Below are 14,625 nucleotides of genomic sequence, written 5' to 3' on the forward strand. Positions count from 1 at the left end.
TTCATTATAATTCCCAATCATATTGCCTGATACAGCAAATTATTTTCACATGGGTACGGATAAAAAGAATTCACGTTTAATCATTCATGAGTCATCTGCGTGATAAAGTTTGGGTGACCTCAACCACATTTGACAAATGTAATAGACTTTTTCTTCCTCTTTGTCGACAATCTTTCAAAATTTATTACGCACGCAGGAATTAGATGTGTTTAATGATACAACCAACCGCAGTCAATGTAAAATTCATGCTCTCGACTTTACTGCTTGTGCAAGTTAATTATGAATCATAGTATTTTGTACTGGATGTTGAAATACCACATTGGATTATTACTTTAAAACATCTAGTCATGGCCATTCTTTTTCGTTGCATCAGGTCTTGTTTTATAATTTCGTCCTAAAATGTTTTTAATTGGCGGTGCTTCATATTTTTCCCCAGAAGAAAAGGAAAATTTAAAAATTAAAAAAAAAAAAAAATGATTGGTACTAAGTATGTAGGTATGTAAAATTTTTGCGCTTAAAACCTTAAAGAAAATGACATCTTTTAATTGAAATAATTGCTATAACTCCCACACTCCTTGCTCTTTGACCAATTTAAGGATTATAATTTCTGATTGAATACATACTCGTTGAACCAAAGAAGAGAGTTGAAGAAGTAGAAGATTTTTGAAAGAAAAAATAAAATATAATAATTCACTTTAATTGATTTAAAACAACGAGTATTTTTATAAAATAATCATAAGCTATTCGAAAGTTCATGCGAATGTTCAAAAATCTTATGCTTGTTATACGAAAATATACGTTGTTTTCAATTAATTTTAAACAACATTTTTCATTTTCATATAATAAATTGATTTTTTCGTTTTATCCATCAGTGCCATATTTGGTTTCCCCCAAGTACATAATCAAAACAAGGGTTGTGTAACGAATCCATGCAACAAGACAAACGCAGACGAATGTTATATAAGTAATTGACAAGAACGTATGGATTAGAAACCAGACCGCCTTAAATGTCATGTAAACAGGATATCTTAATGAACCTGTAACAATCTTGAACCTCCTCTACAATTCTTCAATAATATACTTGTACCGTTGCGCTGTCTTAGAAGATGGTTACATTCTCTTCGCAGCTGAAATCTCAGCGTAGTTTTTAGAATGGTGAGTCAGTTCGTGGAACATTGTAAAGGAAAATAATATGCACCTAATAATGGCACGGTAATCTTTAAAATGCACGCATTAAATTGCCATTATTACACAAATCGTCTCAAACAGGATGCGAAATGATTTCATTAGACAACCAATATAATTAAAATATGATAGATAGATGGGAGGTGGCACTGACACTAATTCAGTTAGTTAGGTAGCAAAAGCGAAATGTATATTTCGTGATCTAGTTGATGTACGGATTTGACTTATGTCTTGGTAATTTTCATCTTTAATTGGATCTTCCTAATTTGCATATTTGATTTTTGATTTGCGTTTTTTCCTTCCAGCTGTGAAGTGACGTTACATATTGTCGAAGACACGCAAAAGAACGGAAGACCATAATAGACGTTCAGTAAAAAAGAGAGTCTCATAAGAGCTTCATAAGTCATCTGGTTCGATAGTTAATATTTCATTTAATATGTTGCGGTGTCGTTAAGAAATGTGTTAATGGCTTTTGTTCTATTGTCAATTGCTTACTTTGTATTGTCGTTGTTATTATATTTTATTGTCTTTACCTCTAATCTTTTACCATAATCTCTTTTAATTACATATATTTAATAGGATTCAAGTGACTGACAATTAAAAACAGTTAATGACAAGGTTGGTTGGCATTGGTATTTGATTAGCTGCTACTGGACATAATAAAAGAGGGACATTACAACAATAGCTTATCAAATAAAACCATCGTAAAGAAACCATTTTTGCACGTCAACATAATTTTTATAAAAGTTCACTGTCCGCGTGTATTATAACTATTGAACGATCAAAAACTGCGTGTTTACGAAACGCTGATATATTTTCTTTGTAGCGCACGACTTGTTATTAGTGTCGTTGAATCTCATAATCGAATGGTTCTATTTTTTTGAACGGAAGAAATCGTTTTGTTTTCATCTTTGGTCGTCGACACGTCGCAATGTTTATGTTATCGTGGAACTTTAGAAGAAGCAGAGTAGCAAGAAAGGTCCGAAAGCTGAGCGGGAAATTTCTGTGTGCGAGGCTAACAAATACTTTCAAAATTGTGGTTGTCGGATGCAAAGATTGTGGTAAAACAAGCGTTGTAAGGCGATATGTTGGAGATACGTTTTATGAAAGCAAAAACGACCCTTTAGTAAAATCATTCACTTTGTTAACTTTTTTAGAGGTTTCAAACAAGATGAGAGAATTTGAAACAGAAATTATTGAACTATCGAGTAACGAGTTGAAAACTAAAAATGGTAAAAAACAATTTGCTTCTGCGGATGGTTACGTATTAGTATACGAAAAAAATAATGGCGATAGTTTAAAACAACTCAAGAAAAGACTAAAGGAATTAACAACATTAAAGAAAGACTCGTCACCCATCGTTTTGCTTGAAAACAAAGCGGACTTATGCTCAGACGAAGTCGATGGGAAATATAGTTCTCAAGACATACGCGCTGAATATCAACATTTTTCTGTTTCGGCAAAAACGAACACAAACATACTAGAAGCTTTTGATGCTTTACAGAAAAGTTTCTTGTTACAAAAAAAGTACGTAAGAATAAGTTCATAAGTTGAAAAATAAAAGTTTATTTATGTAAAAGTAATAATTAAAATGTAGATAAAAAATAATAGTTTAAAAAAAGCACGCAATGATCCAACATTTTACGATGTTTATTCTGTTCAAAATGGCTTTGAAATCACTACTTTGTGCTGAAGAGGCACAAAATATGCTTGAAATATGTATGACGGGTTCCCGTGTATATTTTATCGAAAGTGTTCCACTTCTCCTTAATGTGAAAATGTTAGGTTTGGTTTCTTGTGAATTTACGGTACTGTAGTTTCTAGATCTCTTACGTCTATTTAGTATCAGCAAATAGAGTCAAACGCATCGGTATTTTTATTTGGGAAATTTATCATAAGACATTATACCCTTTTCGTGAAGAAAATATCATTCGCATGACATTGTACGACATCAGCGTGAGTTTTTATGTTCTTAATACAAATTCCACTTTGTTTACAAGATGGTGTAGTTTTCGACTAATCCTTTTTTAAGCTATAAGCACTAAGCAACCATTGTATAACGATAATTCCAAACCACTTATAAGATTATACAAGTTACGAAAAATAACACGGTTAAATAACAAGCACTTTAGATGGGTTTAAAAATTTCACAAAAATCTGCGGTAATTGTAAAGTGACGAATTTACTTTTAACATCCACCGTTATTTCAGAGAATTTTTTTTCTCTTTTTAATGTTAGGGACGGGACGAAAAAAAAGAAATCTGGGAATGAGGTTTGGACATACACAAAAAATTTGTTCTGAAAGTCAATCCAGCATTTGTCCTTGTTATGAATTATTAAACCTTTCTATAGCAAATACACACATTTCCGGAAAAGTCTGTTCTGTGTGACGTTAATTTAATAAGCACTATACCTTGTTGTCAAAGTTTCTTGCCTCTTTGACATGGAGGCCAAGTGCGAAGAAACTTGTTAATTGCCAAGTAAGCACTAATGGCTTTGGCGTCAGACAAAAAAACATGGGTACGACGATGCACCCTGTGATTGGGCGTTATAAAAATAAAAGTGGTCAATTAAAAACCGTATATATTTTGTAAATTTGCAAATGGTATTGAAATTAAACCTCGATCCCAGGACCTGTTTTTTTATATCTCCCGAGACAAACACGTCCAGAATGCAGCGTCGGGTGAGAGACTCAAGACCTGGGGAGGAGGTTAATTGAAATTAATTTAAAGTGGTAATTCTTTATAACAAAGAGCTACACCAGACTTCATTAGTATGTGACGACGACGGAGAAGAGGAAAGAAAGCAGAATTAGTTAGACACAATACATTTGATATATATGTATTGTTTTTGTTTTTTTACCATTGTTAATTTGTTATTATTATTATTCTAACTTTAATTCCAAGAAATTCGTAATGGGCGTACACAGTGAGCAAATAATCACAGAATCAGTGCAGCCGTAAAATTAAGTACAGCAAGCCTTAGCCCCTGGTGTTTTTACGTTTTTGACAAACCCGACCTCGTTCCCAGGGCAATTTTCGCTTTTTTGATATCCGAGACGGCGCGAGATTCTCAGAAAGAGAAAAATGGATCTGGGGACGAGGTTGTGACAAACCATCGAATAAGCACTAGCGGCTTTAACATTAGGCAACAAAACCTTCAGACGAGGATGGGTGTTCAGAGTCGACTATTTATTCTCAACGGTGCTGTGCTTTTTGACAGTTCTGCTAGGGTCAAGCTATAATCTGATGCAAGGTACGAGGGAAGGGAAACGGGCCGGTCGATCACCCCCATTAAGTTCATTACGAAGCGAAAATGCCGTGGGAACGAGTTTGACAGAGGTTGGTTGTGTGGTGTGTGTGTGGCCGAAGAATAAAATTGTAGTAAATATGTAAATTTTGCTGAATCTTATGCCGCATTTAATTAAAATGTTCTAAAAGCCATTGCGTTAACTATCGGCTAGTGAATCTCAGCACGCTCGAAAGATCTGTCAAGGTTTTAGCTACACTACCTTTGCCCGTTTGCTTTGCTATAACTTGTTCTCTTTTTCAGCTATAACCTGTTCTCTTTTTTAATGATTTTATATTGTTTATACCCTTCTCTAAACATGTGACACAAGATGCACATATTGCACAGACTAATGCTCAGAATTTATCCCATCTGGCGCAAAGATATTCTTGGATCCGGATTAACATGCTTAAAATTTTCTGATCATTTTCATCAAAAATGACCAACATATTTAATTTCAGCACCAAAATTTATGGAAATATGCAAATTTTTCAGTTTGTACACTAAGTACAACTGCCTCTTCTTATTAGTAGCCAAGAAATGACCACACAAATTAACTGCAGTGAGAATTTTTCAGTGCAGTTAGATATTATGGTCAAACTCTTATAAAATTTAATATTCTTTTGGCATTCTAAGGGGCCATCGACAATCGATTTTCGTATCTTTTAGCGGCATTTGACCGTTAAAGGGGGCAGGGGGACGCTAACGGCATTAAAAAGATATGAAAACCTCTAAGGTGTTGATGTTCATTCTTCTTTATTTTAGAATAAGAGAAGTAGTTGAACTATCACGTTTAATGCTGCGCAAGGAAGTATCCGTCGTTCATAACCAATCAAGCCTTTTTCACAAGCCATTGGGATTGTCTCAATTTTCAGCAAACGGAGTCAGTTGTTATAAATTGAACCCTGTAACCCACTGACCCTGGTATTTATTCGTCAAATTTTGGATTTAGATAATGTGAGAACCAACAAACTCTGGGATTCTGGAGTACAGAAAAAGGCAGTGTTGGACTAAAATGTATCTTTAATAAGTTTGTTACAGTACTGGAAAAGGTTGTTTAACATCGCGTATCTGTATTCTCGATCTGTGATAGACGTTTTTTTTAATTTCAAATTGTATTGAGAGGGCTTCGCGATGCATCCGTCTTAATGTCATTCTCGAAGCTATCGAGGCCATTAAACTTTTTCATAATAGAACTATTTTAAAAATAAGAGTGTATTCAACAATGATCGCGGATGTTTAAATATATAATTATACTTCTTTTGTGTTATATTTTTTTAACTTATGCATAACAATCTAGGGTATAAAGCTAGCGTTAATCTTTCTTTTTTAGATCACATTTTAAAAATTTAAGAACAAAGAACGGCAATAGAAAAGTTTTTTTAAATCACATTTAGTTTAAGAACGAAAAGCAACAACAAAAAAAGCTTCGTTAGAGATCGCATTTTCATAGTTTAAGAACGAAAAGTAGCGTTAGAAAAAAATTACGTTAAAAAAGTAATGCGAATTACTTTATTAAATACAAAAGTTAAAAATTTTCTTATAATATACGCCTATTTAAAATAGAAAAAAAGATAAAGCAGAGAGAAACTTTCTCTCTATTCTCATTAAAAAACTTTCTCTTTATTCTCATTATCACCTACCATTGCGATACATCGAGACGGATTTTGTCACGGTACTAGATTCTCGATAGATCACAACAATTTAATTTAATTGTTTCTTATTATTATAAACGCGGTACATCGCGTATCGAGGGAGTCCACGCACGTTGTGCGCTTGATATGTTAAACAACCTTTTTCCAGTACTGTATATTTGCATGAAGTGGCAGGTTGTTAATTACTAGTGATTGTTTTTATAATAATAATATAATAGCACGACGCTATATATTATTATACTTTGGTTTTCGGTACATTTAGATAAGTGCTGAGCGAGATCATGTTTGATAATCGAGACCAAACATCGCATAAAGATAGTGGTGGAAGGAAGACGATACGGCCGTTTTCATATGAAAGTTGGCTTTCATTTTCTTTTATTTCTGGACAATATTTTTCAAAATTTGGCCGTTAAGAGGGAGGGGGAGGGGGTAGAAAGTTTAACGGTCAAATGCCACTAAAACATACGAAAATCGATTGTTGATGGCCCCTAAGTTTCCTATGTTATATAATTTTTGCTGATAAATCCAAATATGGCACTCATTTTTCTTAAAAGTTTCTTGTTTTCTTTTTCAAAATTTGATAATGTTTAATTGCTTTGGGTTCCAGAATAATAACACAAGTTGATAGAAACAATGTATTTCTGTTGGAATGAGTTGATACAACACATTCAGTATGCGTAGACTATTTATGGAAATTTTTGGGGAATGGGTAGGAATGAAGGTGCCTTCTTCGTGCTTCGTCATATGCACAAATATATAATGCATAACCTGAGCGTCAGGATATGCGTTATAGGGGTTTTCATGCCCTGAGCGTCAGGTGCATGAGACAGATGAGATGCACTGAGCGTCAGATGCATCGACATGTCCTGAGCGTCAGGCACATACTAATTATGGTGTTCTCTTCCATGCCCTGAGCGTCAGGTGTATGAGAGATGCCCTGAGCGTCAGGGGCTTCATCATGCCCTGAGTGTCAGGCGCATGTTTCTTATTCACATGATGACTACACTAGAGATGCCCTGAGCGTCAGGTGCATCGACATGTCCTGAGCGTCAGGCACATGCTAATTACTTGTGTTCTTATTCTATAATGACTTTTATCAACACATTACTTGCCTAAACGGCTGACGAAGGAGGCTCCCTACAGACTTGTTGTTTCTACAGTACAGTCCAGATGTAAGCGTACGCGTACGCTCAACTTGCAAAAATAATTGCTTTCATTAAAAAAAACAATAGGATAGCGAGTTCCTTTCAAATTGCGCGAAAATAATTGCTTCGTGTTAAGAACAAAAGCATAGCAAGAAACATTGTTTAAAAACAATACTCTGCGCGAAAATAAATTAAACGCGAAGGCCATTGAATTTTTATTTTTTTTAACAACGAAACTAATTATAGTAACGCGATTTTAAACTCGATTTATTTAAAAAACACAAGCTCTTTTAAAAAACAACAAATCCAATGAACTAAATATTTAAAAAAAAACTAATGCTATTTTTAAAACTTTTAGTAATATTTCTTTATCGTCGAAACATATTTTAACATGCGAAGCTTTCCTATCGCCGTTCTTCGTTCTTTAACTTTTAAAATGTGATAAAACGAAGCTTTTCTATCGCCGTTCTTCGTTCTTACACTTTTAAAATGCGATCTAAAAAAACATTTCTGTCGACGCTTTTCGTTTTTAAACTTTTAAAATGCGATCTAAAAAAACATTTCTGTCGACGCTTTTCGTTTTTAAACTTTTAAAATGCGATCTAAAAAAACATTTCTGTCGACGCTTTTCGTTTTTAAACTTTTAAAATGCGATCTAAAAAAACATTTCTGTCGACGCTTTTCGTTTTTAAACTTTTAAAATGCGATCTAAAAAAACATTTCTGTCGACGCTTTTCGTTTTTAAACTTTTAAAATGCAATCTAAAAAACATTTCTATCGCCGTTTTTCGTTTTTTAACTTTCAAAATGCGATCTAAAAAATTTTTTCTATAGCGGTTTTTCGTTTTTAAACTTTCAAAATGCGATCTAAAAAAACATTTCTATCGCCGTTTTTCGACTTTAAAGTTTTAAAATGCGATCTAAAAAAACATTTCTATCGCCGCTTTTCGTTTTTAAACTTTTAAAATGCGATCTAAAAAAACATTTCTATCGCCGTTTTTCGACTTTAAAGTTTTAAAATGCGATCTAAAAAAACATTTCTATCGCCGTTTTTCGTTTTTAAACTTTTAAAATGCGTTCTAAAAAAACATTTCTATCGCCGTTTTTCGACTTTAAAGTTTTAAAATGCGATCTAAAAAAACATTTCTATCGCCGCTTTTCGTTTTTAAACTTTTAAAATGCGATCTAAAAAAACATTTCTATCGCCGTTTTTCGACTTTAAAGTTTTAAAATGCGATCTAAAAAAACATTTCTATCGCCGTTTTTCGTTTTTAAACTTTTAAAATGCGTTCTAAAAAAACATTTCTATCGCCGTTTTTCGACTTTAAAGTTTTAAAATGCGATCTAAAAAAACATTTCTATCGCCGCTTTTCGTTTTTAAACTTTTAAAATGCGATCTAAAAAAACATTTCTATCGCCGTTTTTCGACTTTAAAGTTTTAAAATGCGATCTAAAAAAACATTTCTATCGCCGTTTTTCGTTTTTAAACTTTTAAAATGCGTTCTAAAAAAACATTTCTATCGCCGTTTTTCGTTTTTAAACTTTTAAAATGCGATCTAAAATAGCTTTTCTATAGTGTTTTTTCGTTTTTAAACTTTCAAAATGCTATCTAAAAAAACATTTCTATCGCCGTTTTTCGTTTTTAAACTTTCAAAATGCTATCTAAAAAAACATTTCTATCGCCGTTTTTCGTTTTTAAACTTTTAAAATGCGTTCTAAAAAAACATTTCTATCGCCGTTTTTCGTTTTTAAACTTTTAAAATGCGATCTAAAAAAACATTTCTGTCGACGCTTTTCGTTTTTAAACTTTTAAAATGCGATCTAAAAAAACATTTCTGTCGACGCTTTTCGTTTTTAAACTTTTAAAATGCAATCTAAAAAACATTTCTATCGCCGTTTTTCGTTTTTTAACTTTCAAAATGCGATCTAAAAAATTTTTTCTATAGCGGTTTTTCGTTTTTAAACTTTCAAAATGCGATCTAAAAAAACATTTCTATCGCCGTTTTTCGACTTTAAAGTTTTAAAATGCGATCTAAAAAAACATTTCTATCGCCGTTTTTCGACTTTAAAGTTTTAAAATGCGATCTAAAAAAACATTTCTATCGCCGTTTTTCGTTTTTAAACTTTTAAAATGCGTTCTAAAAAAACATATCAATCGCCGTTTTTCGACTTTAAAGTTTTAAAATGCGATCTAAAAAAACATTTCTATCGCCGCTTTTCGTTTTTAAACTTTTAAAATGCGATCTAAAAAAACATTTCTATCGCCGTTTTTCGACTTTAAAGTTTTAAAATGCGATCTAAAAAAACATTTCTATCGCCGTTTTTCGTTTTTAAACTTTTAAAATGCGTTCTAAAAAAACATTTCTATCGCCGTTTTTCGTTTTTAAACTTTTAAAATGCGATCTAAAATAGCTTTTCTATAGTGTTTTTTCGTTTTTAAACTTTCAAAATGCTATCTAAAAAAACATTTCTATCGCCGTTTTTCGTTTTTAAACTTTTAAAATGCGATCTAAAAAACATTTCTATCGCCGTTTTTCGTTCTTAAACTTCTAAATCACGATCTAAAATAGCTTTTCTATAGCGGTTTTTCGTTTTTAAACTTTCAAAATGCGATCTAAAAAAACATTTCTATCGCCGTTTTTCGTTTTTAAACTTCCAAAATGCGATCTAAAAAAACATTTCTATCGCCGTTTTTTGTTCTTAAACTTCTAAAACACGATCTAAAATAGCTTTTCTATCAAAATTATAGTTTCAATCTTTGTTAAAATATAACAAGAAGCCCTGGGGGCTCTAAGAATTTCCGCGCGCTACCAAAATATTTGATGAAAACCTGCTAATTCGTTGTGTTATTGTGCTAAACATTTGAAGGGGTTTGGTGCATGAACCTCTGAAGATAAAGCCCATCAGTGACATTATATCTTAGAACAAACGCAAACAAAACGAAACGTGTCATAATAAACTCACATTTTAAAAGAAATTGCTAACAAAAAATACAGCCTATTGTTCATGGTTGAAAGTCTTGCGATTGTAACGTTTATGGTCTTAAACGGCATTAGTTGACAAAAAATCAAAATTTTGATGTGACCATCATTTTCAGCATACTTTTTTTATTAACTGTGTCAATTTTTGTCGAAAATAAAGCAGTTTTAATTTTTGGATAAATTTTGGCCTGAAATGACATTTAGGTGATAAAAACCAAACTTTTGTACCATCATCATTTTCAGCATACTTTATTTGTTAACTGTGCCAGATTTAGCCGAAAATGAAGTGGTTTTAATTTTTTGACCAATTTTGGCCTAAAATAGCATTTAGGTGAAAAAAATCAAAATTTTGATGTCACCATTATGTTCAGCATACTTTTTTTGTTAACTTTGCCAATTTTTGTTGAAACTGAAGTAGTTTTAATTTTTGGACCAATTTTGGCCTAAAATGACATTTAAGGTGGCAAAAATCAAAATTATTATGTCACCATTATGTTCAGCATACTTTTTTTGTTAACTGTGTCAAATTTTGTCGAAAACAAATACAAATTTTGGCCTGAAGCGTCAACAGTAGTTAAGGAGCTTGGGTACGAAGTTTACATCCGTGACGGACCAACGTGAAATCCCAGGGTCGATTTTTTCTCAAAAAATGCTCCGAAAGAAAAAACGACGGTTTTAAAGAATTTCCTACGCCTTCGGGCGCGGAAATTCAATAATTTCTATCGCTTAAAAGCTTTATTTAACCCGCGCAACCAACAATGCCTTCTCGCTAGTTTATTTAGTTTCCACGCAAAACTTTTGTTTAATAAAAATATTAAACAATGACTCTTCGTGTCACATTGATAGAGTTGATAACATTTGCAATAATGCTATTGGAAATAGTTATGTTAACACTATTTAACAATAGCTACGCGCAGTTATAATTAGCTATTTTTTCTTAAATAATCTTTTGTTTATTACGCGCAAGTTAATGACTTACAAGACTCGCAAGATAATTAATAAGAACAAAAGACAAACAACTACCGCCTCCGAGAAAAAGGTGTGAAACTTGAGCGTACGCGTACGCTTACATCTGGACTGTACTGTACCTCTGGACTAAAACCCTGACATAACATGAGCCAAAAGAAATGTCAGGGAAACCTTGAGGCAGAAGCAATTTGTCTGGTTATGTTGTGCTGCGTGCTCACATAACAGTTGTGATGTGGTTGTCTTTAGTTGCATTGGAGACGTTCATGATATTTCGATTTCGACTCGAGTCCATTGCACCACGATAATTGAATTGGTATCTCATCCAGGCCATTTCGTGAGGGGCGTGCGATCGCACGCGCACGCCCCCACACGTGCAGATTTGTTTAGGCGTGCGATTCATCACACGCGCAAAACGTTGCTGTAATTAAAAAAATCTTAAAAATAAACGATCATTCTTTTACTGAACTCTAAAAATAAACAATCATTCTTTTACTGAACTCACAATAGATCGCACAATTTAATTGCTACCATTTACCAGCTACCAGGCTATATTAAGGATTTGCGAGTTTTATTTTAATGATTTTATAAAAAAATGCGCCAGTATTTTAATCCTTGTAAGGTCGCCTTTTGAAGAATTTAAAAGAAATTCATCATTATTTAAGTTAAAAAAGATAATATCATTAATAAGAGAAAAAAACTTCTTTAATAACGAAATATTCTTTTAGATAATAATTTTTATGATTCATCGAAGGCTTATTAAATATTATTATTAGCGGCCGTTCAACTTTCCGTCGCTCTCCTGCACAAAGTATGAGAGTGATAACCACTAAACTGTGGCTCCACTTTAAAATAAATCTACTGTGCCACTAAATAAAACTACTGCGCTATAAATTTTACGAGGGTGCAGACTCACCGGAAACACTGCAAAAACCACAGGCTGTCGGACGACTTCCAGTGTTTTGGAAGAAACTTAAAATTTTGCCTGGAGAAACTCGAATCAACAGTTTTTTTCAACATGTATTTCCATTTTAATAATTTTTTCTTTTAAGCTTTGGGGAGACAATGCAATTTTTTTCATCCTCATGCAACGCGATTTTGTTGCATTGCAAGGTCAAAAAGTCGCTCTCGTCTCACAATTTATATGCAACAAAGTTATCACTTTCTTCACTCACAAAAGCTTTGGGGAGATGATCTTTTCTGTTTATTGTTGTGATCTGGATTGTCGTTTATCCACAGTACTAGATTTTCTTGATAAAAGTTTACAAGTTCTCGTTTTTCTTGCTTGTTCATTTTTAACTTTTCTTCCACACAACAACAACAATTCTTGCACTATGAACTTTCCGTTATGATTATTCAGCATTATCCAGAAAATGATTGGAGAAAAAACCGTATTCTGATTGGTAGATTATCATCATGCAGCAAAAAAATGTTGCAAACCATGGGAAACGAAGCAACAACCTGAAACTTTGCTGTATGTTGTCTCCAACATTCAAAAAAATGTTGCAAGAAATCAAATCGATTTGATTTCGTGCAACAATTTTTTTGACGAATTTAGTCGCATTGCACGAAAAAAATCCCATAATTTTACCCGGCTTCACGATGTAATTTTTTCATCCGCATGCAATGCAACAAAATCGCATTGCATGCGGATGAAAAAATCGCATCGTCTCCCCAAAGCCTTAATGTCGAGCAGTGGTAGTGAAAGACTGTTTTTTATGTCATTTATTCGATAAATAGCTGTAATAAAAGCCCACAAATAATAAACTGTAAGTACAACGACAAAATAGCACATTCCTTCTTCTTGACAAAATTTTAAATGAGAACAATGAGCTCGCCCCACGTTGCATTTCGGGCACAATTCGGCGCTTTTGGACCGGTCCAGGTTTTTCCGGGCTGTTACAGACGAAAACCCTGAAGAAAATCCCCTGCGACCACCCTCACATGTACGCCGTTTTAGGCGAGTCAGCACCCTCGTTACATTTTAATATGGCTGTTTTCAGGTAAATTAGGCTATACCTTCGACACATGCTGTCTTAAAACCTTTGCTGAATGAACATGGTTAATAAAGGCCTATGCATAGTTATACTGTGATTCGCTTTTTCAAGCTACATTAAATGTTTAAGTTAAAGGTGGCATACTAATTATACTATAACAGCATATTCAAAAGTTTTTCCTGAATGCTTATTTTATTTTTTAGCATTATGCGCGATTTCACAGTTTCAGTTAAAACATTGTTTAAATAAATCTTTCTTTTAGTACAACGTTCTTATTGAGAATTAAAAAAATGCTCAAAAATCAGGTGCGAAATTTAGAAAACTTGGTGAGGCGAATAAATAAAGAGGATCTGTGGAGGAAAGCATACAGGGCAATGAAATTTGTATGGCCATTGATTAAAAAATTCGTATCGCAATTCTTATTGGAAAATCTTAATAATTCATATGAAAATTTGTATAAGTAAGAATATAATTTGTATCATAATTCGTATAAAAATAGTATAAAATTCGTATAGGACTTTTTAAAAATCGTATAACTAATTACCACTACAAATTTTATATGATTTTTATACGAATTATAAGCAATTAAATTCGTAGTATAAAATCCCAAGGGTGGTAAATATAACATAAATTGAATTTTTTTTATTGTTTTGTTATGCATTTAGGTCTTTAAAAAAGATGACTTCTAAAACTGCGATAACAAAGGCTTGTCGCTGTTTCTTTCCAAGATTTTTTTCAACTACACCTGTCACTGGTCGACTAAAAGCTGAATGGCGTGTGGACAGAAGACCAGCCGATACACGATTGTCAGCAGAAGATGTTATAGAAGAAAGAAAAGCTTTTGGTGGTTATAAAAAATGGAAAGCTGTAAATATAAGCAAAGGAAAATATGTACTAGAATCACAAGGAATTGAAAAATGTCTCCCTATATTGGATGTTCTTTATAGTGCTGCTGGAAAAAAGTACAGCGAAGAAAAAATAATGGTAAAGGGAGCTTATATTTTAGTTGATGCATCAGATATTAAAGATGATTTAAACATCGACTCACTGTTGGATGCTTCGAAAGACTCAGACATGAGTGATGTAGAAGACACAGTTAAAGCTAATGTTATTGATTTGTTAAACAGCAAGAAACTTATTGCAAGAATTACATCTCGTCCAGGTCAAGTTGGGAATTGCGATGGTGTTATTGTTGAAGGAAAAGAATTAATAGATATGATAAGTAAACTTGGAAATAATATATAGTCTGAAGTTTTAGGTTATTACAAATTTGTAGGTCTTCTTTTTTATAAAAAAATCAGTTATTTAAGATACTTTCTAGTTTATTTTAGTGATGTATGTTCTGAAAAGTAAAAATCTATCTTTCAACACTTTTTAAGTCCTGTTAGTATGAGCAATTAACAAGAAAA

The 14,625-nt window shown here is 32.9% G+C and overlaps 2 protein-coding genes across 2 annotated transcripts; both read left to right on the forward strand.

Annotated features, from left to right (window-relative positions):
* Positions 1-2,116: 2,116 nt before the first annotated feature.
* Positions 2,117-2,734, forward strand: LOC130642236 (uncharacterized). Its single transcript, XM_057449324.1, has one exon. It carries the CDS (start codon positions 2,117-2,119, stop codon positions 2,732-2,734), a length of 618 nt encoding a protein of 205 aa, XP_057305307.1.
* Positions 2,735-12,911: 10,177 nt separating this feature from the next.
* LOC130641238 (40S ribosomal protein S8-like) lies at positions 12,912-14,529 on the forward strand. Its single transcript, XM_057447957.1, has 2 exons — positions 12,912-13,676; positions 13,882-14,529. Exons 1-2 carry the CDS (start codon positions 13,507-13,509, stop codon positions 14,459-14,461), a joined length of 750 nt encoding a protein of 249 aa, XP_057303940.1. The 5' UTR covers positions 12,912-13,506; the 3' UTR covers positions 14,462-14,529.
* The last annotated feature ends 96 nt before the right edge of the window (positions 14,530-14,625 follow it).

This window comes from Hydractinia symbiolongicarpus, chromosome 4 (genome assembly GCF_029227915.1).
Source record: "Hydractinia symbiolongicarpus strain clone_291-10 chromosome 4, HSymV2.1, whole genome shotgun sequence".
NCBI lineage: Eukaryota > Metazoa > Cnidaria > Hydrozoa > Anthoathecata > Hydractiniidae > Hydractinia > Hydractinia symbiolongicarpus.

What these genes read in the sequence shown, in the direction of transcription:
- LOC130642236 (XM_057449324.1), top strand. Translation starts at nt 2,117, where the DNA reads ATGTTTATGTTATCGTGGAACTTTAGAAGAAGCAGAGTAGCAAGAAAG.
- LOC130641238 (XM_057447957.1), top strand. Translation starts at nt 13,507, where the DNA reads ATGCTCAAAAATCAGGTGCGAAATTTAGAAAACTTGGTGAGGCGAATA. An exon ending in TCATATGAAAATTTGTATAA is followed by an intron (nt 13,677 to 13,881) that starts GTAAGAATATAA and finishes TTATGCATTTAG; the next exon opens with GTCTTTAAAAAAGATGACTT.